This window comes from Poecilia reticulata, chromosome 16 (genome assembly GCF_904066995.2).
Source record: "Poecilia reticulata chromosome 16, P_reticulata-male-v2, whole genome shotgun sequence".
Classification (NCBI taxonomy): Eukaryota; Metazoa; Chordata; class Actinopteri; order Cyprinodontiformes; family Poeciliidae; genus Poecilia; species Poecilia reticulata.
This window is the reverse complement of record NC_088845.1, coordinates 27,549,497-27,576,512: the sequence shown is the minus strand read 5'-3', so window position 1 is coordinate 27,576,512 and position 27,016 is coordinate 27,549,497. Positions and strand designations below refer to the sequence as shown.

General features: G+C 39.0%; 1 protein-coding gene and 1 pseudogene across 2 annotated transcripts; both read right to left on the bottom strand.

Moving 5' to 3' along the window:
- Positions 1–13,314: 13,314 nt before the first annotated feature.
- On the bottom strand, positions 13,315–14,509 carry LOC145547620 (hepcidin pseudogene; annotated as a pseudogene).
- Positions 14,510–20,341: 5,832 nt separating this feature from the next.
- LOC103478259 (hepcidin-like) lies at positions 20,342–24,427 on the bottom strand. 2 transcript variants are annotated; one of them, XM_008431950.3, is made up of 4 exons: positions 24,255–24,427; positions 24,099–24,176; positions 21,055–23,726; positions 20,342–20,767 (listed from the first exon to the last, which is right to left on the bottom strand). In XM_008431950.3, exons 1-3 carry the CDS (start codon positions 24,339–24,341, stop codon positions 23,628–23,630), a joined length of 264 nt encoding a protein of 87 aa, XP_008430172.1. In that variant the 5' UTR covers positions 24,342–24,427; the 3' UTR covers positions 20,342–20,767; positions 21,055–23,627. The 2 variants fall into 2 exon arrangements, with proteins under 2 accessions (XP_008430172.1, XP_081453377.1); XM_081597251.1 differs by lacking the exons at positions 24,099–24,176; positions 24,255–24,427 and adding an exon at positions 20,899–20,976 and having other exon boundaries at positions 21,055–21,420.
- Positions 24,428–27,016: the final 2,589 nt, after the last annotated feature.

Below are 27,016 nucleotides of genomic sequence, written 5' to 3'. Positions count from 1 at the left end.
CCTATATGTACAGAGGACGCCCAACTATTTGCCGTTCAATCTTCTGACCTTTTTTGAGATTTTTCTGTGTGTGACGCAATTCAAAATCATTGGCGGAGAAATTGCAGAGGACTATCCATACATTTTCTTCGTAAATCATATCTAAAATATTCAAAAGAAAATACAGATTCAGAAATATCTAGGTATAATGGTACTTGAGATGCTATTGGCTGGTATTTGCAAAGTGATCAATCCTTGAGCATTAATTGACTGTATTCCCAAAAGGAGAAATAATGAACAGCATCAAGGTTAGCATCTGCTAATATGGATTCCACTGTCCATATAAGGTCAATTTGGTGTTTCGACTATTAAGTTAGGCAGTCGTAAAGTGGGTTTGGGTTTTCATTGATTTTAGCTACTTGTATGTGGTTATGTTGCCAAAAGCCAATGAAGACCAGAAGATCACTGGAATAGTGGTAAAAGAAACCATAAGAATTCAATTCAATTCAAGTTTATTTATTCAAGTATAGCACAGTTACTCAGGTTACATGATAAAAACAAGCAACACTTGTTTTCTAGCCACAGGCTGATTTACAAACCAAGTCCGTGGTTGGGCATTAAAAAACCCCACCAAAATTAGAAAGTGAGTTGCACACGCACACACACGCGCACACACACACACACACATATGCTAAAATACTATAACTATTAATTGTCAGGTCCTGGATTGTTTTAAGATGTTTTGGGCTTTGATCTATTGATTCTAGTTTCATTGTTATTCTGTGTTCTTTAGTCTTTTTCTTTTATTGTTTCTGTTTTGGTTCAGTTCTTCTTAGTGATTTTTATCTATTATGTGAATTACTTACATGTCTCTATTTGCTCTTAGATTCATTTTCTTAGTTTCCTTATTTGCTCTCTCTCTCTCTCTCTTTTTTTATCTCTCTCTCCTCAGGCTGCCTTCTGCTCTCTCCCACCACACCTGCAACCCGTTAGCTAATCAGCCCTGGTTTCTCTTGTGTATACCGCATTATATTCCTGCTTTACCCTGCTGGCTTTTTGGTCCTGAGTTCTGTTTTTGTCTGTGTTCTCTGTGTTTTGTTTTGTGTTTATTTTGTTTGTTTTTATTATTTGGACTCTTTATTAAAATAACTTTTTCCATCATATTCACCCAGACTCCAGCTTGCATTTTTGCCCACACATCATGGCATTAACTGGAAATACATGAAAATTCATGTTAGAGAATATACCTTGTCCACACCAAAGTAGGTCGTTCACATTTGTTTCACCCAGTGTTCCACTTGGGAATCAAAAACTCTAAAATCTAACATCATTATTGCTGATGGTACATTGTTCCAGATACAAAGACCCCTAAAGTCTTGTCAAGTTTGCCTCAAGCTAACATGGCGACAAATATGCCATGTTTAGTGCGTTTGTTTGTGCTTATGCTTTGTTTAGATGAGACTTTATTTCTTTTAAACTTTTTTCCTGACTCGCAAAACACTGTGGCATCATCTCCATGGTTACAAGGTAGTGGCAGAATGATGCTGTGTGGATTATTTTCCTTTGATCAAATGTTAGTGCTCACTTCTGTAATCCGATTCAGCCTCAAAAGCTGTTTCAAACTCAAGAGGCGTAGAAGGCAGCAGAGATTTAAACCCGCAGGTGAACAAACCTTAAATTTCCAATGTTCATTATTCCTACATTCCAAAGCCGGATTTACAAGCACAATTCTGGCCAAAACTCGAGGCCATAAAAAAAAAATATATACAAATTTGGCAAAACGATTCAAAGAAACCAGCCCCGAACTGCCCGTTTAATTTCAAGCTGACAAGAATTGACGAGCTAAAGAGACGCGCGCGCTTACATCTGTATGCCAGTCTTAAAATTCCAAGACATTCATTCCGTTTACAAAGATATAAGACACGCATGTGTTTGAACGAAGGACTCAGGAAGCAAATCCCTCTGCCAAATCCATTTTCACTTCCAAGTTGTTAAATTCTGATGTTTGGTCAAGAGGCCTTGCTAGCTTAAATTTTTAGAGCGCTGGGCACCCCCTTTATTGCGTCTTTCCAGCGCTCTGCAGCTGCGTATTCCCAGTTATCCTGTAAGTGGCGGGCTGTAAGTGCCACGCCGACTTTGCCGATAGTAAACTCCAACAGGAAATGTCCCTCTGCAGCGCTCATTTGAAATAAAAGTAATGTGGCTGCTTAATGATCTCAGAGGGACCGATGGGGAGAGGTACATGACCTGAACGCATGAGACGGGTTGTTTTTGTCCCAATAATGGAACTATCTTTTAAAATTATTTTTTCTTCAATCATCAGCTTGGTCCAAGTGACCTTTAATATACATCCAGCTGGGTCTAGCAACATGTCAATCAAATGGAGTGTGACTGTGAAGAGAGGTGGCAGAGAGATTGTTTTTTTGTGGACATCTGCTGCTGATTACGAGTTAATGAACGATTCACAGATGTCATCCTCTGGGGCCAGACTGTCACTGCTTCCAGACAGGAGGGGGATTAAACCTAAAGTCTCACCGAGAGGAACACCACTAAACTTAGTTTTATTAAGCAGACGGCCACCAAGGCACACATTAAAGCATCCAGGAAGAGCGCGAGGGGGAAACAAACAAACAAAAAAAAAAAAAAAAGCTAAGAAAACCCAGAATTTTTCGGCACATTCAGGTGAAACAAACATCCACGTCTCGATTTACCTTTTACTTAATTTTTACATTTTTTTTTTTTTGCCTTCACCTTGTTTGTTTTTTGTTCTTTTTTTCATCATCTCGGGGCGAAACGGGCCGCGTGACTCCGCGCCGTGAACGGAGTTGACCCGCGTCACGCGCACATCAGAAGGAGCGGTCGGTAAAACCACTTCTGTGCGCTGCGTGTACGCCTGCCTCCTCCGTGGGCTCCTAATGTTTGTGCTGAAATGCGGTTGGGTGGCTGAGACTGAAGCTCCCTTTTAATCCGACAAGAGAGCATTTTCATTAGTTCTGTTGGGTCCTATTATTAAAGCCGGCTTCAAAGGCCCGACAAGTGAAACCACCAACAGGAAATGGCCCAGTGGGCTTCAAACTGTATAGATCAGGCAGCGTGTGCTTTTTTTTTTTTTTTTTGAATGTGTCCTGGTGCAAAATTGCCTGTATCGCGAGTTGTGTATTTTGCACAAAATTCATGCACAGTACCTTGCAAAAATACATCGACCCCGTGAACGTTTTTGAACCACAGACTTCATTATGTTTTAATGAGATTTAATAAGATAGACCTACACAAACTAATGCACAACTGAGAAGTAGTACTAAAGTAACATGAATTTAAATGTTTTAAAGTAAGAAATCATCAGGTGTAGCAACGTTAGAGCCTTATTACTTTTATAAACCCAAAAGAAAATCCAGTGCAATCACTTTGGAAGTCACCCCGTGAGTAATCATTGTTGATTCAGTTATTCTCAGTACAAATCTGCTCTGTGAAGACCTCAGAGGTTCATTAGAGAACATCAGTGACAAAAATTAAGAAATGCCACATACAGGTCAACTAGAAGAGAATAGAATGGAATAGAATAGAAACTTTCTGTTCTACCTTTATTAGAATAGAATAAATGTAGAATAGTCCCTTTTGCGGGACCTTTTACTGTCCCGCAAAAGCGAAAGTTAGGTGGAACAGCAGCAACAGCAACACATACAGCTCTGGAAAAAGCAAAACTTAGGATTAATTTGCAGAAAATGAGAAATGGTCAAAATAACGAAAAAGATGCAGTGCTTTCAGACCTCAAATAAAGCAACTCCCCCCGCGCCCCCCACAAAAAAAAATTAAAATAAATGTTCATTTAGAAACAATACCAATGTTTTAACTCAGGAAGAATTCAGAAATCAATATTTGGTGGAATAACAAGGAGGTTTTCACTGAGGTTCAGTGCAGCGGGCACTTCATTTTTTCCAGAACTTTATTTAAAGTTCATAAAAAAGTGCGAAATGAATGTTTATAACTGTTGTCATGAAGTGTCATTCGGTAAATAATGGCACTTTTAATGCAAAGTTGCTCTGAAAGTTGCTTTAAAAGTCCATTAAAAGTGGCAATTTTGCATTAAAGTATCATTATTTACAACATAATGCAAAGTTGGCACAACTATGTTGTTGTGGAAAATTTTAAAGCAGGGTTAGATTTAAAATAAACATTACAAATTTTGAACATCTCAGGGAAACAATGTTCAAGTCAATGTCTGAAGATGGAAAGACAGAGACGTGCCTGAAACTCTACCAGGACATCCCCCAAAACATATTGGCTGGGTGAGAGAAGAACATTGACTACTGGAGCAGCCAAGAGGCCCATGATGAGAGCTGCAGATATCCACAGCTGAGCTGGGAGACGCTGTTGACAGGAAAACATTTAGTCATGCACTCCAAGAACCTGGCTTTTATGGAAGAGTGGCAAGAAGAAAGCAGCTGTTAAAAGAATGGCTTTAAGACATCCCATGTAGCTTCCTGAAAGCCACATAACTGACCAAAGGAAACATGGGAAAGGCGGCTAACAATGTACCAGCAAAAACAACATGTTACTTTTGCTGCTCAAAGTTGATGAGAAGTTCAAAATTGGGCAATAGAGGAAGAAAATCGATTGGAGGAAGCAATAGATTTCAGACTGGGGCGCAGGATTATCATCTAGAAAGATGACCAGAGCTAGAATGGAGTAATGGGGATCAAACCAAACACCAAACTGAGTATCTGTGGCAAAGCTGGTGGTCACTGATGCTCATCGTTCAAACTGGAGCTATCTGGAAAAGAAGGATTGGTAAAACTTTCCGTCTCTGGATGTGGAACGCCGGTAGAGACGATCCCTCGGAGGGAGTTGGAGTCCAAGCGTCAGCACAAAGGCTGATTCTAGATTGGAGTCAGGAAGAGTCGGATACAGAGAGATAGAAAACCTTCCCTCCCAGTTCCCGTTTATGTACTACTTTTGTGTTAGTCTGCCACATGAAACATCCAATAAAACACACTGAAATTTGTGGCTTTAACATGACATAAAAGTTAACAAGTTGAAGGAATACTTCTGTATGGCTGCGTACAGCGGCCCTCAAAACGGCGCGCATATGTGGGACTTATGACACATAGGTTCCGACGCAGAGCGACAGAAATGGAACTTATGACACTGGGCTGGGCAAGGCCCCGATTGCCGTGGATAAAAATTATTGTAATAATGTTATTTTTTAATAACTGTATAATAAGCCATCACTTGCCCTTAGAGTTGATGGAAATGTGGAATCAATAACTTTTTATATGGCTCAGGCATCGCATTTGCCATGACAGCTACAAGAAGTGGTGTCAGCGGAGTTGCGGATCTTAACATTTCCAACTGCTTTGCCATATGTTAGAAATCATGGTGTGTACAACCTTGCTAAATGGTGGCAATAATGAGTGGCTGTTATTGCCAGAGTTGTTCCTAATTGCAAGTATGCGATCCATCTGCCAGTGCAGGATTTGGGAGTTGCATTTGGAGTTGCTATGTAACAAGCTTAATCCCTTAAACAAACACGGCTTTCAATAAACTTTGATTGCATGTGACAGTTATTTGCGTTGCTGCAGAACTATTCGAAAAAGGAAATTGTAAAAAGATTAATAGCCGGGCAAGCGGCGAGCTGCTAAATCTGTTAAGTTGCTAATTTGATGCATGCAGCCCGGGCACCTCCCAAAGACACACCTGCGGGACAGAGTATGCAGATTTCGGACACTTTGCACGTTAATGCCGGCAGACGGCTTTTTGACACATATGAAGTGCATGTGCACAATTATATTTGTTGTAAATCCGGAACGAGAACTGGGGGAATAATGAAAGATCCGTAATGAGTCAGTGTATACAATCCAGTTGGGATCCATTTGAACAGGTGCAGAGGTGGGTTGTGGAAATTCTTTAATTTTTTTTTTGCCATTTTATTCTATTTTTGTTACTGTCAAACCTCGGAACAGACGGCTCCTTCTATACCGGCCTTGTGCGACTGCGACGTCTCCTAGGGGCGCAGTTTGAACTTTTTTTTTTCAGAGCTTATTTTACTCCACGTTCCACCGGAATACCTGGTTTTTTCCTTCCGCTCTGGGATCCAAACACAACACAAGGCCATTGTCCCTGTTTGCTTGAGGGGGAATACAACGCAGGGCTAACTCGGTTCTTCCACTCAGGATGTGATACGAACGGGGGGCTTTACGACGCACATGAACCGAATCACACTGCCTACCTTGAACACATTACGGAAACGGGCAAATATTTCCTCTTACTGCTGCTCTGAGAGCCATACGCGCGGCCGTTATATTGGCCCGCAGTGCCAGCTAGTGAGGACAAATCCACAAGGATTCCTGTTTCCCTCTCCTGACTCTCTGGCAGCCCCGCTCCATTCATTCTGTTTTTATATGTGCCCACTGCCTGGTAGCTGTGCTACTACCGGTTTCAGGGGAGAATTAATCAAAAGCAGGTCTTATTAAAGTATATTAAGGCTGGTCGAATTGGATATTATGTGCTCAATAAGGGCCCAGAAGGATTGTATGCGAGCCATGGTTGACACTTGTGGCTGCTACGAGTCAGGATATTGTTGCTGTGTAGTGGTGCGGTGTCGGTTGCAGGGGGGCCAATTCACTTGAGCCAAATGTTGCATTGCCTGTAAGTAGATTTTAAGTGGGTATGAATACAGTAGGGGGTAAAAGGAGGGCTTCATAGTGCAGGAATGTTTATCCCCCCCAACCAGGCCTTCATTCGAGGCTGGATTATGCAGCAGCATGCCTCCCGTGCAACCTTTGCCTCCATGTGGAGGGTCTGTTGGAGAAACATACGTCCATACATATCCACATGTAAAAACAGTCGTTATCTTCGTAATGAGAAGCCAGGCCTTATTTTGCCCCCTCAAGGCAAGGTGAGGAGGAGGGAGTGCAGTCACTGCAGAGGGGTGTTGTACCTAAGTATCTCCGAGGAACTCAGAGGAAGCCGCTCATGCATCATAGACATCATCTTCCTCCGCACAGCACATTTAATTGTAACATCCGTGGGTTGTGGAAAAGCATCGGATCGGCCCGGCTGAAGTCGAAGATTATTATATCAATCATAATTATTGTAAATTATGATGATAACATTATTATTATTTATATTGATGATAGTACTAATAATATAAGAACAAAGTTATTATAATTTAATATTATTATTGCTATTGTTTTTTAATAATAATAATAGTAGTAATAATAATATCCTCACAAAAAAACTGAATATCCAGTCTATTGCAGTGTTATGTTTTCATGGCTTGATGTTTATTTTGCGATTATTAATAAGTGATCAATGTGGTAGATTAGCTACTGCAGCTATTAGCTCATTAAACACCTGCTGTACTGATGATCTGTTGGTGTTTAAGTCGCCTTTTATTTTCTAACTGAAACAGAATTTGGTAACACTTTATTTGAAGGGGAGTGAATAAGACTGACATGACACTGTCATAAACATGACATAACTCCTGTCATGAACATGAATAAGCCTTCATGAATATTTATGACTGTTGTCATAAAGCGTCATTCGGTAAATTAGAGAAGCAGTGGACCTCCGGTGCACCTGACCCTCCTGCTGCCCGCTGTTTTATGGGGTAAACTTACATCTATGTAAAACCAGATTAGACAAGTTTGTAGCATCGCATTTTGACTGAATGTCAAAATACATTCAGTCAAAATGTATTTGACTGAAGGTCAATACATTTAATAAGGTCAAAAATAAGATTTTTGACCTTATTTAGAATAAATAGAAACAAACTGTTGTTTTTCATTTGCAAATGGCAAAATTAAACAAAGTAATTTAAGTAATGTTGCTAATCGGTCAAATAGTTAATCATTTTGGGGTGCTGTGGTGGCCCAGGGGTTAAGCACAACACGCATAACGAGGCCTTAGTCGTCAATGTGGAGGTCACAGGTTCAATTCCCAGCCTGTTGACCCTTGCAGCATGTCTTCCCTCTCTCATTACCTACTTTCCTGACTCTGAGAACCTTCAATTTATTTATATATAAAGAAAGATTTACAAACCTTTAGGTACTATTACATATCCAATTCCTCAATTTTTATTTATTTTTTTGTTGTTGTGAGAATTCAGTCTACCACTACAAGCATATTAGCTTAATCTGTCTAAGCAAGTGACATTTGGGAAAATGTGCTTCTTGCATAGAAAAAAAATATATTTTTAATATATTAAAATAATACCCAATCAGTTCAAACAAAAAAAAAGAAAAATTTGGGATTTGCTCCTGTGACATCCTCCTCCAGTTACCAACTTTCCAACTGGAGAGGAAGAACACACACCCAGACGGACGCAGGCCATCATCGCACTTCATCTCCTCGGAGGTTTTCCTTAAAAACACCCAGTTGTTTTTTCCTCTTTTTTTTCTTTTTCTTCTACTTGTTGGCCCTTCTGCCTCTGTAAAATTCCTGTTTACCACAAAGGTATTTTAGTTTGTTCCTTAAAACACCAGCGGGAGGATTTATGGAGCTACTGTAGTGCAGTGCGCTGATGAACAGGCCCCTAATTGCTGCCTGCTCTGCTCTGCATCTCCTCCGCGTGTATGTGGGTATGAATGAGAAGACTAAACCGCACGGCCTGTGTGTGTGTGTGTGTGTGTGAGGGAGAGAGAGGAAGCCGGCTAAGAACCCTCTGCATTCATTTACTATCTCCTTGTGTGGTTTGGCAGCAGGCGCTTGCTGGTAAAGGGGGGAACGTGGAGTGTGTGCAACGGGCATCCGTCTGGACGCGAGGCAGGCCTGGCACGCCACGCCGCTCCCCTGCGAGGCCCGGCATGAGGGTGGGATCAGATCAGAAAGCCTCGCTCGGCTCCAGACAACCAGTCTGTGCACGTGTGTGGATGCGAGCAAATGCGTGTTTTTGCATGCATGTGCACTACTGCGAGCGCAGGGGCAATTAAAGTAAAAAAAAAAAACACACAAGCTTAACCAGCAACCAAAGGTTGGCTATTGTTTCGCCTGTCACTTTAAAACGTGTTGACCTCTCAGTACGGAGTCTCACCATTCATCACTCTGTCACACGGCTTGTCCGAGTCTGTGTGTTCTCTAATCATTTCTTTTTATTTTTTTTGTGCAAATTTAACACCAGGCTGTTTATTTGACCTCTGTGGTTGTTAGAGCTGTGAGGCGCGATCAAGCCAAGCTGAAAGCAACACAATAATATCCACACCGCCGTGGCAGCTCGCCATACCTCCCTGTTCTCTGCTGGATAATAAGTGAACCGCCACGAAGCCGAGCTTGGTTTGCACTTGGACAGCACAACTCCCTTGGAAGATAATATTTTTGCTGGAAGTATTGTTTGTTGGACGCCAACACAGGATATTATCTCCTAAACAGCACCAGCGATGGAAATCGTGCGACTGTGCTGAAAGTTCTGAGGCCTTCCGCGCTCAAATCTGCTCGTGAAAGTTTAGACATTTCAGGCAAATGATTAACAAAGAAGCACACAACGTATAGTGAGTTTAGCCTTTTATTTATTTTATTTTTTGTTTTGTTTTCCACAGCAATTTCTTTCTCCGCGCTCGTCAGCAAGCGGAAAAAATGATGTGGCGTCTGAACCTACGAACGCATTCGGTGACGTCGCGTGTTTAATTGAAGACAACAGGAATAAATATCAGTGGCAGCAGCTAAAATTCTGAACGCAGCGGAATTTCAGTCGCAGCACAAGCCACAGACATCAGCCAGGCAGCAGCCGCAGCAGAACCGGCATCTGACGGGGCCAGGGTAATTGTTTTCCCTCATGTCGTACGGCATCTGCGTGAAAAGACAAGGAAGACGAGTCCAGGTATTTGCAAATGGCGGATCCTTGCACGCAGCACAACACGTAACGCGACGTCTACGAAGAACAGAGTTTGGGGTGTAACGAGCCGTCAGGTCAGGAGATCTCACAATAATTAAATGATAGATTTTTCATCAGTATGAGGCTTTATTATTCAGCAACTTTCTCTACACGGCAGCAACACTAAATCTTACCAAGTATTTTTGGTCTTGTGTAAATATCCTAGTACACTTGAAATAAGACAAAACTAGCTTTTCAGCAAGAAAGAGAAGCTTGTTTTGAGTCAGTAGTTCCTTAATAATGACGAAAAAGTACTTGTTCCATTGGCAGATTTTTTTCACTCATAGCAAGGGGAAAATATCTTATAAGTGACATTATCTGCCGCTGGAACTAGTACTTTTTCATCAATATTAAGGATTTACTGACTTAAAACGAGCCTCTGTTTCTTGCTGAACTTCTGAGTCAGTTTTGTTTTATTTCAAGTGTACTAAGAAATTTGCACCAGAAACTAGACCAAAAATACTTGGAGAAATAATTCTTTATAGTGTGTGAGAGTTAATGGGCAACAATGTGTTCTTTCTTTTTCCTTTAGATTTTAAACAAATGAATGGAGAATTTAAACAGGGCTTGTTGTCTTTTAATGTCATTAATATCACTGTCATCGCCACCTGCTGGTGCATCATGGCTATTTCAGTGTTTTGGATGATACATACAGTGTAGATGCTGACTTTTGGGGAAATAAAAAAAATAACGAGAGAAAAAGACTATCGGTTTAACAAATTTCTGGAGTACTGCAGCGTGGATCTTAGTTCTTTCCCAAACGTTTTCTTAAAATCTCCATCTTGTCTCGTTCTCTTACACCCAAACAGCTAGACGTACCATCCACATTTCTGTTGACTCTTGTGATTCGCTAGTGTCACTCAACTCCTCCGGCTGCTCATTGTGAAGCACGCTTAAGAGCATAAAATTACTCTGGGGAAAAAAAGACAGAAAAATATAACAAAGGAAACATAGAAATGTGCAAAATGCGTTATTATTCTTGGCTCTTACTGTCATAAATGGCAGGGCAGAGATCCTCTGAAAGCAAACGAAGGCGAGTAGAGTCACAGAGAGTACGACACCAAAGGTCCTCATTCTCTGAGCAGGTTACCTATTAACTGTCATCTAAACAGTCAGACTGTTTGGACTGTTTTTGGTTTTGCTTCTCGTCGCTTTGATTTGCCGGTAGAGTCGCCGTATTTATACTCAGTTGGGGGAAACGTTGCAGCACAACTGGAACGGCAGTTTGAATGAGGAGTGTGTATCATGCCAGCCGTAGTGGCTGGAAAGTCCTGTCGCTGTTTTCATTATAAACAAGAGCAGGACATTTCCCAGGATGCTGTGCATTGGGTATCTGAAGAACACCAAGAAAGTATATTCTTAAAAATGTAATTTTTTTTTATTGTTATATTGCCCAGAAGAAGGCAGGACAAAAACACTTTTCTAAAGCTTTGATTTACTTCAAAATGGATTTGATTCTTAAGAGTGGCTATGTTCAATTTTGACTCTGTGCACCATTATTCAGTTTGCGCAGCAGCCAGCTGACTGAGTGAGGATCCACAGTACGCGGTTTGCTTTGAGGAGGACGCTGGGAACATGAAACCAGTAGCAACACGATGTGCCACGTTTTAAGATCTGATACATAAATTGTTTTCATCCTCAGTGTGGAATTAAGCTTGTTAGAAAAGCAATATGCTGTAAGTAAATGCAGAAATCAGTATTATCAGTATGTTAGGTGAAGCACTTTCTGTAACTCACAGATGACATTTCTGATCTTATGCAACAAGCAAAACTCTTGTGGTCGTTCGGTTCAGTGTAGTGACCCGATGCCACCTCTGAACTTTGTACCATCAACAAACCAACCAGACATTGACTCAGTGGCTTTCTGTCTGCAGGCTGCAGCTTTGTTCCAACTTTAGAAATGGAGATTTACCTTGAGCTGACCAACGAAAAAAATGGTAGTAATGTCTTCATCAAGTATGAAAAAAGAAAAAAACACCCGGGATTGCATTTTAGAAACCGGAGCACCTCCAAAGGTTATCAGTAGAAAGACCAGAAGTGTTTTAGCATTTTGCTCGGTGTGAAAGGTTTGCTGTATTTTTCCACAGTTGTTCTTACAAAATCTCTGATGGTCTTCGCTTATCTTTCTGTACTTACCTGGTTTCTCTTTAACTCCTCCTCCTCTGTGTAGTTATTTGCAGAAGATTTTTGAAATCAGAGCTCATGATGCACTGAAAGGGTCACAATCATGATATTAATCGGTGTGTGTTACATATAGATGACCACTTTCACAGTATTTAGTTAAAACAGGTAATTTTTGGAAAGCGAGGACCTTTTCCCACTTTTTTTGCAGTGCTACTGCGCTCTACTGGTTATCTTTAGAGCAAACTCAGTTTTATTTTGGGCGACATCAAAAATCTGAATGTTCTTTAAGGTCCAGTTATGCCAGAATGTATTGGTAAAACCTGTTGAACTGTTAAAATATGTATAAATGGCTGTCCTTCCAGGATTTTGTGATTATTTTTGTGGCTTTTTGTAATCAAAATCTAATGTATGTCTTTTTATTACTCGCTGTTTCGATCATATACTATAACTTGACATCAAGTAATGCTGAGGCAATCCAACGTTTTTGACCAATTTTGAGAAAAATGTGGGGATTTTGTGTGAATTTTGAGGACTTGTGAAAAACTGGAGGGACTTAATGATGTAATTTGGAGTGTTGAGGGCCACATGAAAAGCGGACAGGGGAACATTTCTGAATGAGGCATAAATACAGTTACTAACATGAGTGGAAGCCAATACAAAGTTCTCATTTTGCATAAAAGCACAAGGATATATATGTGTGTGTGTGTGTGTGTGTGTGTGGGGGGGGGGGTGCGTGTGTGTGTGTGCGCACGTGCGTGTGTGTGTATACACTTGTTTAGCTATTCTCTTTCTTGCTTCGTTGATAACCTTCTGGACACCAGTGATTCTTATCAGGACCAAAGTCCAGTTCTAGTACAGCTAGATCCCTTTTGTTCAAGGTTAGATATTTATGCACAAATGTTCAAAAGGTAAAAATCCACAAAAACATTGAAGTCGGTGTAACTGTAACTGCAGGCAGCGATTGATTTTTAGTCTTTGGTAAATCTAGGACTTTTCCAAAACTAATGTAATTTGGACAAACTTGAAGGCAAGCATTCCCGTTCCCATACCTGTGCCTTACATTTACCGCACTGTAACTGTGAAAATTGTATCAAACTTCTACGCTATTCATACAATCGAATAGATTGTAGCTTATTTGAATGTTACAGTTTTGAAGTCAGCTTGTAGCTGCTCACACACCACATGAAGAATAGCTACATTTTTATTTCAGCTTCTAGTTTAGAGTCATGACTTTCATTATGTCTCAAAATGTTTTCCCACTAAGCTTTCATGCACATGCAGTACACAAATAGATCAGATTCCATAAGGAATTCAGGACAAAATGAGCCTGTGTGTGTAAAATCTGTATGCATATAGGCTAATGCACGATATGTTATACATGTCATAACCACTTTGTTTTTTTAAACACATCTCTGCTTATAAACATAATAATTGTCCAGATTTTCCCTCATCATGTAAGATTGTTGAGAAGGAAGTTCATTTGCTCTAGTCGATCACTGAATCTTTTCATATTTAACAAAGAATTTGGACAAAAATATAAAGAAATGTATCATCATACTTGAAACAGAACTGTTAAGAACCCTCAAAGTGTTGAATAAAAACGTGTTCAGTTCAGTTTATTTACGTAGCATCAATTTACAACACATTTCATCGTGAGGCACTTTTACAGAAACCACACCGACCCCAAAAAAGTTTGTTTTTGTGGTGAGGTTAAGTTATATGAGGGCTGATGCCGGACTCCTCAGAACTTGCAGCAGGTGCCACAGCCACTCTCGTTGGGGCAGCAGTCGCAGCAGAAACGGCAGGGACGGCGGCGTCTGCGGTGACGCATGTGGGCCGAGTCGCACTGAGGGGGAACCGGAGGAAGGTGTTCATTCATCTGCCTTCTTACTGTAATGCTGTTCCCTGTCATTTCCAAATCTGACATGCTTTTATTTTGGAGTATCTCATCGAGTCAGCCAGCTTACATTCCAGGATTCCTCCGGCGTCTCTTGATCTGCGGTGCGTGAGCCGTCATCAGTCGGCACCTCGAGGCCCTGTCAAGACGCTTCATTTTAATATCCGCATGAGGGTGAATAAAAGGATGAATGTATTTTTAGATGAAGCTCTCAGCTCGTCGGCAGGAACAGCAGAATTCTCCTGAACACAGAGGAAAGTGAGCAGGAGGGAAACGGTGACCGCAACGGCAAACGTCTTCATGTTACAGAGAGCTGGACAGATCTAGATCTAATAGATTTGCTTCTGATATTGATATCAATCCTTGAATTCTCTCTGATTATGGAGTGTGAGGAAAGTGCTCCTATTTATATTCACAAGGATGCAGCTGTTGCCTCGTCACCAAGGAATTCCCCACAGTCGGATATTTGGGATGGAAATGGGATATTTCAAAAATATTTGTAGATTTAGTTTGTGAAATCTGTCAGTTTTTGCCATTTTTCCAGTTTAAAACAATACGCGTTTCCCAAAGCAACAAACCAGCAGCTTAATTTGCACTAATAATATGCTTATTAGTGTCCATCTACTTAAAATAAACCATGGCTTTCCTCCACAAACGTTTCAGTTTCTCATTTTCCTTTGATCGGAAAGGAGAGAAAAGTCAGAAATTGAAAAATCCTGAACATCCTGACCCGCTGAGAAACTCTGTCACACAGAACACAGAAGCCAAGTCAGGTGTGTAATTTTGTCTCAGTTCAAAAGTAAGTTCAGCACTTTTAAAATGTTTACCTGACAATGTAGCGTGAGCTGTACAAAGATGTCTTTTTGTCGAATTGAAACCCCCCCACCCCCCCAAAAAAAAAAAACGAGTGATAACAAATGTCTATTTTCTTCTCAAGAAGCTTATATAAGATCTGTGCACATAAATGCACAGATATGGCAGGAAGTCGTTTCTAACAAGCACTGGGGTGTAAAGTGTTTTTTTCTTCTTTTTTTTTTACGTACAGCTGAAACCAGATGTTTACATGCACCAAATAAAAATACATTTTTTCTTTTAGTTCTGTGTAGCAGAGATAAATGTCTTATGGTTCAAAAAGGTGCAGAACAAGAAAAACTACAGATTCTGTGAATATGTCTATTTGATGTAAACTTCATAAAATAGATGCTACAATCTCTCTCCTCACATACGCCATTATGACAAAAAAACCAGTATGAGCTGTAAGGTAAAGTAAGGTAATTTTATTTATATAGCACATTTTCAGCAACAAGGCAATTCAAAGTGCTTTGCATGAGTTAAAAGGAAATACAAACCAAACGAAAGAAAAAAGAGGAAAGAAAACTAATTTCATGTTCTAACGTATGTAAACTAGGTGCTCCTGTTCAGGGTTGCTAAGTATCTAATTCCATTTCTAAACTGTGAGAACTCTACAGTTTCTAATAAAATAAGCTAAAGAGTGACTGATCTAATTCCTTTTCTGGGTTAAAGTGAGTACTCCACTATTCTAACTTTGTTCTAAATCCTTTTCTGGGTTAAAAGCTACATTGTAGCTACACTTTGATGCTTAATGATAAAAGCTTTGCTTCGAGGACAAAATGTATTGTTTTTCTGCTTAAACATTGTTTCTACAAAGCCGCTACATGTGGACAACAGATCGACCACTTCCAGGGAAATCCTGTGAGCAAGAGAAGCTGACATGTTGTGTGGGCCGAGATTTTGACTCGTCACTAGAGAGCCTTTGACGCTGCGGGAACCTTAAAAGCTCACGATTTTAATTCATAGGTTGATGGGGAGATCAGTAAAGTTAAACTAAAACGACATAAACATTTTAATTATCTTTTAACCAGATTAACAAACAGATTTACAGACACAAACTGCATACATATTTGCTACTTGTGAGTATTTGTACATTTGAATCTAACAGATTCACTCTGGCCTTTATGTCAGTCTGTTGATTGAATGTGAGAAATCAGCTGGTATTTGTACTTAGGCAGCTGTTGCATAACCGCTGACAGTATTTACTGCAGCAGCTTTGGGGTTTTTTCCCTCCAGTGTCCAATGAGAGGAACAGGGTGGAGGGCAGAAAAATGTTTTCTGGATGTTCTTACCTGTAAACGAGTTTTTTTTTTTTACGCATTTCTTCAGAAAGGGGAAACAAGAAAATAAAACGTCTGTGATTTGTTTTATCTTTGAAAATGAGACAATAAATCCGACCCACTCCAGTCCAGAAGTTTTATTTTGTTCATTGTGGTTGTTGTTTTGGAGGATGAAAGTGTGCGACCGAGAACGTTCTAATCCGACGGAGAACAGTCTGTGCGCTTAGCCGCAGGGCGCGCTGGGAGGGAGTCGGCGTGTCTGTTTCTGACGATGACTGACGGCTTCAAAATATTTGTGATTGGACAGGTTTCTCTGTGGCCGGTGTGAAATTAGTCCACAATGTTCTGATAATATTGTGGTGCTCTTTCAAGTGCAGACTGAGAAACCCCAAATATGAATCAAAGCCTTTAGGCTACATGATGAATATTTAACCAAATTTAGCAAATATTGATGTGTGTAATATGTATGAAAATCCATCCTCTTGTTGGACATTGAAGGAAGAAAAGATGAAGCGAGAATGTTTGGAAGCAACAAAGTGACAGTTTGGTGTTTAATATATTTATTAAACAATAATTAAATATATTATTTGCTATTTATCATATATATAAAATCACAATTCCAACAAGGAAAAAGAAATAATAAAAAAACAACCTCACCGTAAATACTGTCACTGATGAGGTATGTTTACCTAACGTGTGGAGGACACAACTGTCTCGTTCTCTTTTAACTATGATGTAGTGTCCCTAAATTTTGCTTTACAAAAATTACTAATTAATGTCTGCCTTTTTTTTAAAATTTAATTTAAAAAGGAAATACAGAAATCCTAAAGTGTTGTAAGCAAAATAAGAGGAAAGTAGAGCCACATAAGCAAGAAGTGAATTTAGTATTTTTGTTATACCTTTAATAATAATTTTGCTTCATAAATCCTAACAATTTTGTTTTGAGCAAGTCATCAGGCAGAGGCCTCTTCAGATTTGTTGGAACACTGACTGCTACCAAAGATCCTTTCTGCCCATCACCATTAACGTTGATTCTTTAAAAATACTTGGATAAATGAAGTATCTGACATAAAATAATAAAGTATTTTTGAACTGATTAATCCTCACTGATGATTTATTTTAGTTCTAGTATTCTTTATTTACCCAAATTTCTGCTAAGGGTGAAATAGTCATTATTTTGAGTATCAATATTCTTGAATGTGTGTCTCTGATTTCTGTAATTCAAAGAACTTGACATTCTAAAATGTTTCCAGACGAGAACGGGTTCACTGCCTTTAGAGACACACACAGAAGATTAGTGAAGTGTGACAACATTTATTGTGAAAGCATACATTATTCAAGCCATGATACAAATTAACTAAGCAGAACTAATATCTATTTCTGCCCAACCCCATTTTTTTCTACACATCTCTGCTCAGTTATAATATCATTTGTTGACGGATACAGTTGTAATATCAGCTCATGTTTAAGACAGAGATTAAGTAAAAGAAAATAGTTTGCGTTACAATCACTCATAATCCACGAACACCTTGTAAAAGTGCTAACAGGTTGAAAACTTGTGCAGTAAGTATGCTGTGTTGCTTTTTATTTCTTCATGTTGCTTTTTATTTCTTCATGTGCAGCAGGTTCCACAGCCAACCATGTTGGGGCAGCAGCCGCAGCAGTAACGGCAGTGTGGGTGACCACGCAGTCTGGCCGACTCTAAAAGCATCTGTGTGTAAAACACACGAGGAAAGTGTTTTATTAACATCCCTACATCTCCCTTCCTTGGGCCACAAATTAAGAAAAATCCCATCATAAACATCCCATTCATTCATTCATTCATTCATTCATTCATTCATTCATTCATTCATTCATTCATTCATTCATTCATTCATTCATTCAAAGTTAACCCTTACAAGTAATGAGATCTCTGCCACATCTTCATCCGATTCGAATATGCCAATACCAAGTCTCCCGTCCAAAATATCATAGATCTGTAAACAGTTTATTCAGCACATTTAGAATCAACATGGTAACATTTTGACGGTTTGACTTTCAGATGAAGCTCTTACGTCTGCGGCTGGAGCAGCGTCGCTCTCCTGAACACAGATGAACGCGACGACGAGGGTCACGGCCACGGCGGCGAGGGGGAACGTCTTCATCTTGATCGGGTGAAGTTCTTAAAATCTGAAGGATTTGCTTTGAGCTTGATATCAGCTCTTTACTCCTCCTGCCTGATGATCGGACGTATGAAAGGTGCTGGTATTTATACCCACCAGAGCAGCTGTTGCATCACAACCAGGAACACGTTATGGGATCAGCTTAGCATTTCCAACTGCAGGGGAGAGAAAAACGATATGCGATGCAGAAAGTTTGAATGTTACATTTCAGCTTTGAATGAGTTTAAAAGAACAGAATGATATTCCTTCATTGTTTTATAGGCTTAGCATAAAGAGTGATTTCTATGGCTTACTTCTACATGGCTGAAGTGGATCTGCTAAATGTTGGGAAATCTGAGCCACTGTAGAGACAGTTTGTACGTTTAGTCTCTGCTTACAGTAAGTGAGTCACTTCACATGTTGAGTAGTTCACAAAAACATTCTTCTAGATGTTGCATAATTTTTATTCTTCTGCATGAGACGCAGCGTGCCGATCTACAGTCTGCTGATGATGTAATCTTCAGGGGTTTTGTGAGACCGACACACACGCACGCACACACACACGCACGCACACACACACAAATGAACGTAATTGCAGAGGCAGTGTGCAGGTGTTCGCTAAAGTGATTTATTATCAATGGGATTGATTGTTTACCATGTAAACCTGGTAAACTAACAATAAAATAAGGAACAGCTCTGACATTGAACAGAAACTGGAATCAATAGGAGAAACAGCGATCTAAGAAAATGAATACAGGTATACAAGAACACTAGGAAACTAAACATGAGGACAAAAACAATAAAATGAGTAACACTGAGTAATTAATAGGGAAGCAAACCAAGTTACTAACACTAGAACTTGACAGGAGTGAGGAAGAGAAACATAAAAACAGTGGAATCTTAAAAATAAACTACAAAACTAGACGCAAAGAAAAACAAACAGAAATGAGAATAATCAAAACAAACACACACACTAAAAGAAATAAGCTATTTAGAAAAGGGAACTCCCTTACAAACTGGGAACATAGACCCAACAAGAAGAACTACTACGGCAGGAGCTGTAAAACCAATGAAAATAAAAAAAATCATAAGCCTAAAAACCCTTTTGATAATTCATCTTTCTTTTATTTGTGTCAAGCGGGTACAATGAAGACACACTTTGCTTGTGGGGTAAATATATTTTCTTGTATCAAAGTGGTGGAACACCAAAAAAAAAAAAAAAAAAGAAAGGAGAAATATTGCGCAACTGCAGGAAACCCAGCTTCACTTTGTGTTTCAATGCAGCCGCTGAGCTGCAAAACACAGACATGTTACCATGATTTCTGAATATTTAACCAAATTTAGCAAATATTGATGTGTGTAATATGTATGAAAATCCATCCTCTTGTTGGACATTGAAGGAAGAAAAGATGAAGCGAGAATGTTTGGAAGCAACAAAGTGACAGTTTGGTGTTTAATATATTTATTAAACAATAATTAAATATATTATTTGCTATTTATCATATATATAAAATCACAATTCCAACAAGGAAAAAGAAATAATAAAAAAACAACCTCACCGTAAATACTGTCACTGATGAGGTATGTTTACCTAACGTGTGGAGGACACAACTGTCTCGTTCTCTTTTAACTATTATGTAGTGTCCCTAAATTTTGCTTTACAAAAATTACTAATTAATGTCTGCCTTTTATTTTTAATTTAATTTAAAAAGGAAATACAGAAATCCTAAAGTGTTGTAAGCAAAATAAGAGGAAAGTAGAGCCACATAAGCAAGAAGTGAATTTAGTATTTTTGTTATACCTTTAATAATAATTTTGCTTCATAAATCCTAACAATTTTGTTTTGAGCAAGTCTTCAGGCAGAGGCCTCTTCAGATTCGTTGGAACACTGACTGCTACCAAAGATCCTTTCTGCCCATCACCATTAACGTTGATTCTTTAAAAATACTTGGATAAATGAAGTATCTGACATAAAATAATAAAGTATTTTTGAACTGATTAATCCTCACTGATGATTTATTTTAGTTCTAGTATTCTTTATTTACCCAAATTTCTGCTAGGGGTGAAATAGTCATTATTTTGAGTATCAATATTCTTGAATGTGTGTCTCTGATTTCTGTAATTCAAAGAACTTGACATTCTAAAATGTTTCCAAACGAGAACGGGTTCACTGCCTTTAGAGACACACACAGAAGATTAGTGAAGTGTGACAACATTTATTGTGAAAGCATACATTATTCAAGCCATGATACAAATTAACTAAGCAGAACTAATATCTATTTCTGCCCAACCCCATTTTTTTCTACACATCTCTGCTCAGTTATAATATCATTTGTTGACGGATACAGTTGTAATATCAGCTCATGTTTAAGACAGAGATTAAGTAAAAGAAAATAGTTTGCGTTACAATCACACATAATCCACGAACACCTTGTAAAAGTGCTAACAGGTTGAAAACTTGTGCAGTAAGTATGCTGTGTTGCTTTTTATTTCTTCATGTTGCTACAGTGGCAGCAGGACGTCCTCAGAACGTGCAGCAGATTCCACAGCCAACCTTGTTGGGGCAGCAGGCGCAGCAGTAACGGCAGTGTGGGTGACCACGCAGTCTGGCCGACTCGAACGGTATCTGTGTGTAAAACACACGAGGAAAGTGTTTTATTAACATCCCTACATCTCCCTTCCTTGGGCCACAAATTAAGAAAAATCCCATCATAAACATCCCATTCATTCATTCATTCATTCAAAGTTAACCCTTACATCTATTAAGACCTCTGGCACAACTTGATCCGATTCGAATATGCCAATACCAATGTTCCCGTCCAAAATATCATAGATCTGTAAACAGTTTATTCAGCACATTTAGAATCAACATGGTAACATTTTGACGATTTGACTTTCAGATGAAGCTCTTACGTCTGCGGCTGGAGCAGCGTCGCTCTCCTGAACACAGATGAACGCGACGACGAGGGTCACGGCCACGGCGGCGAGGGGGAACGTCTTCATCTTGATCGGGTGAAGTTCTTAAAATCTGAAGGATTTGCTTTGAGCTTGATATCAGCTCTTTACTCCTCCTGCCTGATGATCGGACGTATGAAAGGTGCTGGTATTTATACCCACCAGAGCAGCTGTTGCATCACAACCAGGAACACGTTATGGGATCAGCTTAGCATTTCCAACTGCAGGGGAGAGAAAAACGATATGCGATGCAGAAAGTTTGAATGTTACATTTCAGCTTTGAATGAGTTTAAAAGAACAGAATGATATTCCTTCATTGTTTTATAGGCTTAGCATAAAGAGTGATTTCTATGGCTTACTTCTACATGGCTGAAGTGGATCTGCTAAATGTTGGGAAATCTGAGCCACTGTAGAGACAGTTTGTACGTTTAGTCTCTGCTTACAGTAAGTGAGTCACTTCACATGTTCAGTAGTTCATAAAAACATTCTTCTAGATGTTGCATAATTTTTATTCTTCTGCATGAGACGCAGCGTGCCGATCTACAGTCTGCTGATGATGTAATCTTCAGGGGTTTTGTGAGACCGACACACACGCACGCACACGCACACACACACAAATGAACGTAATTGCCGAGGCAGTGTGCAGGTGTTCGCTAAAGTGATTTATTATCAATGGGATTGATTGTTTACCATGTAAACCTGGTAAACTAACAATAAAATAAGGAACAGCTCTGACATTGAACAGAAACTGGAATCAATAGGAGAAACAGCGATCTAAGAAAATGAATACAGGTATACAAGAACACTAGGAAACTAAACATGAGGACAAAAACAATAAAATGAGTAACACTGAGTAATTAATAGGGAAGCAAACCAAGTTACTAACACTAGAACTTGACAGGAGTGAGGAAGAGAAACATAAAAACAGTGGAATCTTAAAAATAAACTACAAAACTAGACGCAAAGAAAAACAAACAGAAATGAGAATAATCAAAACAAACACACACACTAAAAGAAATAAGCTATTTAGAAAAGGGAACTCCCTTACAAACTGGGAACATAGACCCAACAAGAAGAACTACTACGGCAGGAGCTGTAAAACCAATGAAAATAAAAAAAATCATAAGCCTAAAAACCCTTTTGATAATTCATCTTTCTTTTATTTGTGTCAAGCGGGTACAATGAAGACACACTTTGCTTGTGGGGTAAATATATTTTCTTGTATCAAAGTGGTGGAACACCAAAAAAAAAAAAAAAGAAAGGAGAAATATTGCGCAACTGCAGGAAACCCAGCTTCACTTTGTGTTTCAATGCAGCCGCTGAGCTGCAAAACACAGACATGTTACCATCATCAGCACACAGCGTTCTATGTGATGGCCTGGGATTCAGGTTGTTTTCCTGAAGAAATTAAGAATTCTGTTCTGCAACTTGATAATTATGCTATTTGTCAGAGAAAGAATCATTTACCCGTCTTTTGTAGATTTTCTTTTCTTTATGGTTTTTTCTCCATGTTTAGAAAACAAACTCCAGTCCTTCCACATTTTCATACAGTCACAAATAGGTGCTATACCTTCACTCATTAAGGATGAAAATTCTTCAAAGTGAGATCTTGCTGCTTTTAAAAATGTCTAAATCCACGCCAGCAAAATCAAAGATGCGATTGTGTCATTTTGTGCTTTTCAAAATTGAATTTAATGGAGATATTGTGAAATCTCAAATAGTTAGAGCTGAACAGTTTGTACAGTTAGACCCATCCACACAGAGCATCTTATCAGGCTTACGCGTTTTGTTGCAGCTGGAATCTGTTTAGCACTTTTAAATGTTGACTTTACTTCCTGTATAAACGCCATCTTCTCTGCTGGTTCTCAATGTCCTTCTGATAGTTTTAGTATATCGCCATATCACATATCGAACAAAGATCCAATATAGTGCATCCCTATTTGGGTGATTAATTTATTTTTATTTCTTTGTGTAGTTTTGGAAGATAACATAAGACGGCTCTTTTGTTGTTGTAGTTTTAAGTTGAAACATTTTTTCCTCCATTTCTTGACATTGATTCTCTTTGCACTGTTGGATTTGGTATATTTTGCTTTATAGTGTTTTTGTCTTCTTCTCCTGACTTCTGCAAACAACTTAAGAATGTGTCATGTTGAAAAACAGCCACTAAAACCCTGAAGCTGTGCTGCAACATCTGCTAGAAAATTAGATTTTCAAGAGGTTTTATTCTTGCTACTTAGCAACAACTTAGCAACCCGCCAGCAAACCCAAACATGAAGAAGCACAAAGAAATGTATCGAGGAGTAACATTTATTACGGCAAAAAAAACCATCACACCTCTGCTCAAATTAGCACCTTCTGCAGCGATTATACTTTGCAGGACACATCTGCATGTTTCCACAAGCAATATGGATGAAGAGATGAAATCCACTCACATCCTTTAAAAAGTAAGGCAATATTCAACTACATCGAAATGAGCGAATGTAAAGTAGGGATTTTATTTTTTAACGTAGTTGAAGTTTTCTTCTGCCTTCTCAGAATCTGCAGCAGATGCCGCAGCCTCTCATGCGAGGGCAGCAGCGGCAGCAGAAACGGCAGCGAGGGCGGCGCATGTGGACTGAGCTGTACGGCATCTGTGTAGGGACATAAAAGAAATGTCATTTAAAAGAATAAATCAATTTAAAATCCGATGCCATTTCAAATATGACATGCTTGTTTGTCTTTATTTGCTCGCTAACCCTACATCCCACCACCTATTTGATAACGTACCTCCCAACTAGTGTCGTTACAGATGAGAAACTCACAAAAATTGCAGCTGTAAGGCCAATAAATTCAAATTGTAAAAAATATTTAGAAGGGTAGACGTCATTTTCAACATGTTCAAATGTTCAAGTGCAAATGAAAAAATAAATCATACTTCAAAAAGTGAAAACAGAATATTGGACATCTAAATATGTAGGGTTTATATATCTACAGTCAGACTGATGTTAATTTATTCAGCTTACCTTCCAGGAGTCCTCTGGGATGTCTTGACCAGCAGGAGCTGGGCTGCCATCGGTCAATCCATCCATCAGTTCGGGTCCCTGTAAAAGAGTTTTGTTAATGTACACCAAACGTCGTCAGTAACACAAACTATAAATCAGTGTCGATGAAGTCCTTACCTCAATCACTAGGTCTGCAGAGCTCTCCTGAACCCCAATGATTGTCACCACGATGGCCACGGCAACGGCAAGTGTGAACGCCTTCATTTTTTTTTTTTCAGAGTGTCGTTTTCCGGCCGGAGCTTCAGAAACCCAAGTTGAGCTGCTTCGACCTCGATGTCTGAATGTGAGCAGAGCGCTGATATTTATACCGACTCAGGTATCTGTTGCAACGTTGAGGTGACAGAGCAAAAGGGAAGTATTTCAAAAAGAATTGCGAATGCGAACGGTTCGAAAGTTTCAATTCACTTTTGAAAACAAAAAACAGAGCGGTGCGTTTGGAAATGTGGCTGTTTTCTTTCTTCCCTCTTTCAAGCAACGTGCAGCGGACGTAACAACTATCGACCTGCGGTGCAATGTTTGTAGTTGAGGACCTGTGGTTTAGTTAAAATGAAGATAAAAACAAGTGTAATTCAACTGTTAGTTTTGCACATTTGCCCCCCCCCCACAAATCTGTGAACTTCACTGAAGTTGTGTGAAGTCAAAAATGCTGAAAAAAACCCCAAACTATAGAACTGTGTTAGGATAGGATGTTGGTAATTATGGAACCGGTTTATTCCACTTTTTATTTTAATGTTTTACTTTTTGCCCTAAGCAGATTTGTTTCCTATGAATAATAATAATCTAATGCTATCTTAATTTGCTCAGTAACTCCACATTCCACAGTCTACTTTCAGCCATTTCACAGATGGCGGAAAAAAAAAAATCAAAATTATTATTTGTCACCTTCTCATAATCAGATGTATCTATCATGCACTAATACTTTGAATGAAGTTTCTATTCCTCATTTTTAGCTGTGCTGCAAAAATAATTAAAACTCAGGCGACTTGATGAAGAGAATCAGTGAACATCAGTTTTCTAGTCTAGTTTTGGTGCAGGGCTTTGCTTAGGTAGGTCTGAAGCTGTACAATACTGAAGAGCTGTTTCATAAGCTAAATGTAACATTTTTTTTTATATTCTGGATTTTTATGATGCTGGTGGTTCACTAATGTTCTCTAGCAGATTTGTATTTGTAAATTTAAGTAACCATGGGAGCACTTTTTTTTCCCTGCCTCTTTATATTTGTCTGTCATATGCAACATATTACAGCTTGTAGCTGTAATGTGACAAAATGTGTGGAAAATGTGAAGGAGTGTGTGAATACTTTTAGTGCATTTATATTGATTGGCTAAACTTATTAAAGAACGGCTTTCAGTTTTACAGCAATCAAACTGCAAACACAAACCCAATAAAAAAATATGTACATACATAATTTTAAAGATGTGATAAAAAAGAAACTTGTGCTTACGCTATAACGCCAGTCTTTTTATTGTTACAGGAATAAAAGCCTGTTAGTTTAAAGATGCTATCTTCAACCTAAAATATCGTTTTCTAACAATGTAGAAAGAGAAACGCTGTTGAAAACATAACTGTTCTTTTGACACATTTCTGTTGCTGCTGCCAAACAGAAAGAAACGTCAAGTTGCCTCAGTGAACCGTGTTAGTGATGAAATAACAGCTTAAAGCCCTGTACGTTTTTAACATTGAGTAATCAAACAGCCGAAAACAAACTGACATCAAGGTCAGCGCGTGTTTTGACCTCTGACTCCACCTGTCCAAATCCCCCAAAATGCAGATGTTTCTTATTCTCATATTTATTCATAATTTATATATAAACTGAACTGGCAACTTAGTTGTACGGTTTATTTTATAGCATGTTAAAGTAATTTAAAAGGTCTCCCTTTTAAGGTAATTTTTTGTTTTGATCTCGTCATACGTTTCACACAGTAGGTCTTCATAATGCTTCTTTCTGATTTTCATTTATGATGAATTCATTTTCTCTGGTTATTCCACTCACTGTCAGACTCCAGTGTGTGTGAGCTCGCTGCTTCACGTCTGCTCAACTGCACAATTTTAGTAAAAAGCAAGTTAACTTCAGGCTACAATTGCAAATATAATTTTGACATTTAGCACAATGTATATTGTTGTACAGTGAGTGTATATACAGTATATGGAGATTCTTAACCCTTCCATGCATGAATTACGATCCTTTGTGTCAGGATTTTTTTTTCCAATTTCTTTTTATTTTCTTAAGGTAAAAGAAAAAAATTGGAAAAAAAATGTGCACATTTTTTTTCCAATTTTTTAGGCAATCACTTAGTTTTGTTCTTTAACTAACTAACTTGGTGTGTTGTCACAATATTCTTTTTTTAGGGACCGGGTCGGTTGGCATGGTTTTTTTGTCTGTCGGCCATTTTGGATTTAACAAAAATAATTTCTTGCATTTGCAGCTGAAGGCCAGTAGTTGATGGTGTATTTTAAGATGCATTAGCGTCCACTTCAGTGGTCTGTGTGCTTTTATAACATAAAAATCTACAAGAAGAAAATGGCTTTTAGACAGCTGTCCACTGTAGTGACCACTATGCATAAAAGGGTTAATGTAATATAATATTAGTTTTATTAACTCACCTACATCAGGACTACAGATGAAAAGTAGCTTAAGCTAAATCTGGTGCAAAGCGTCTTTTATTAATGTTTTTTTTTGGCACATTGTTCCTGTTTTAAATGAACTTTTTTAAAACACATAAGGTTTATAGACTATGTCTCTCGGCTGGCCTGGGAACGCCTTGGGGTTCCACCGGAGGAGCTGGAAGAAGTGGCTGGGGAGAGGGAAGTCTGGACCTCCCTTCTGAAGCTGCTGCCCCCGCGACCCGACCCCGGATGTAGCGGAAGAAAATAGATGG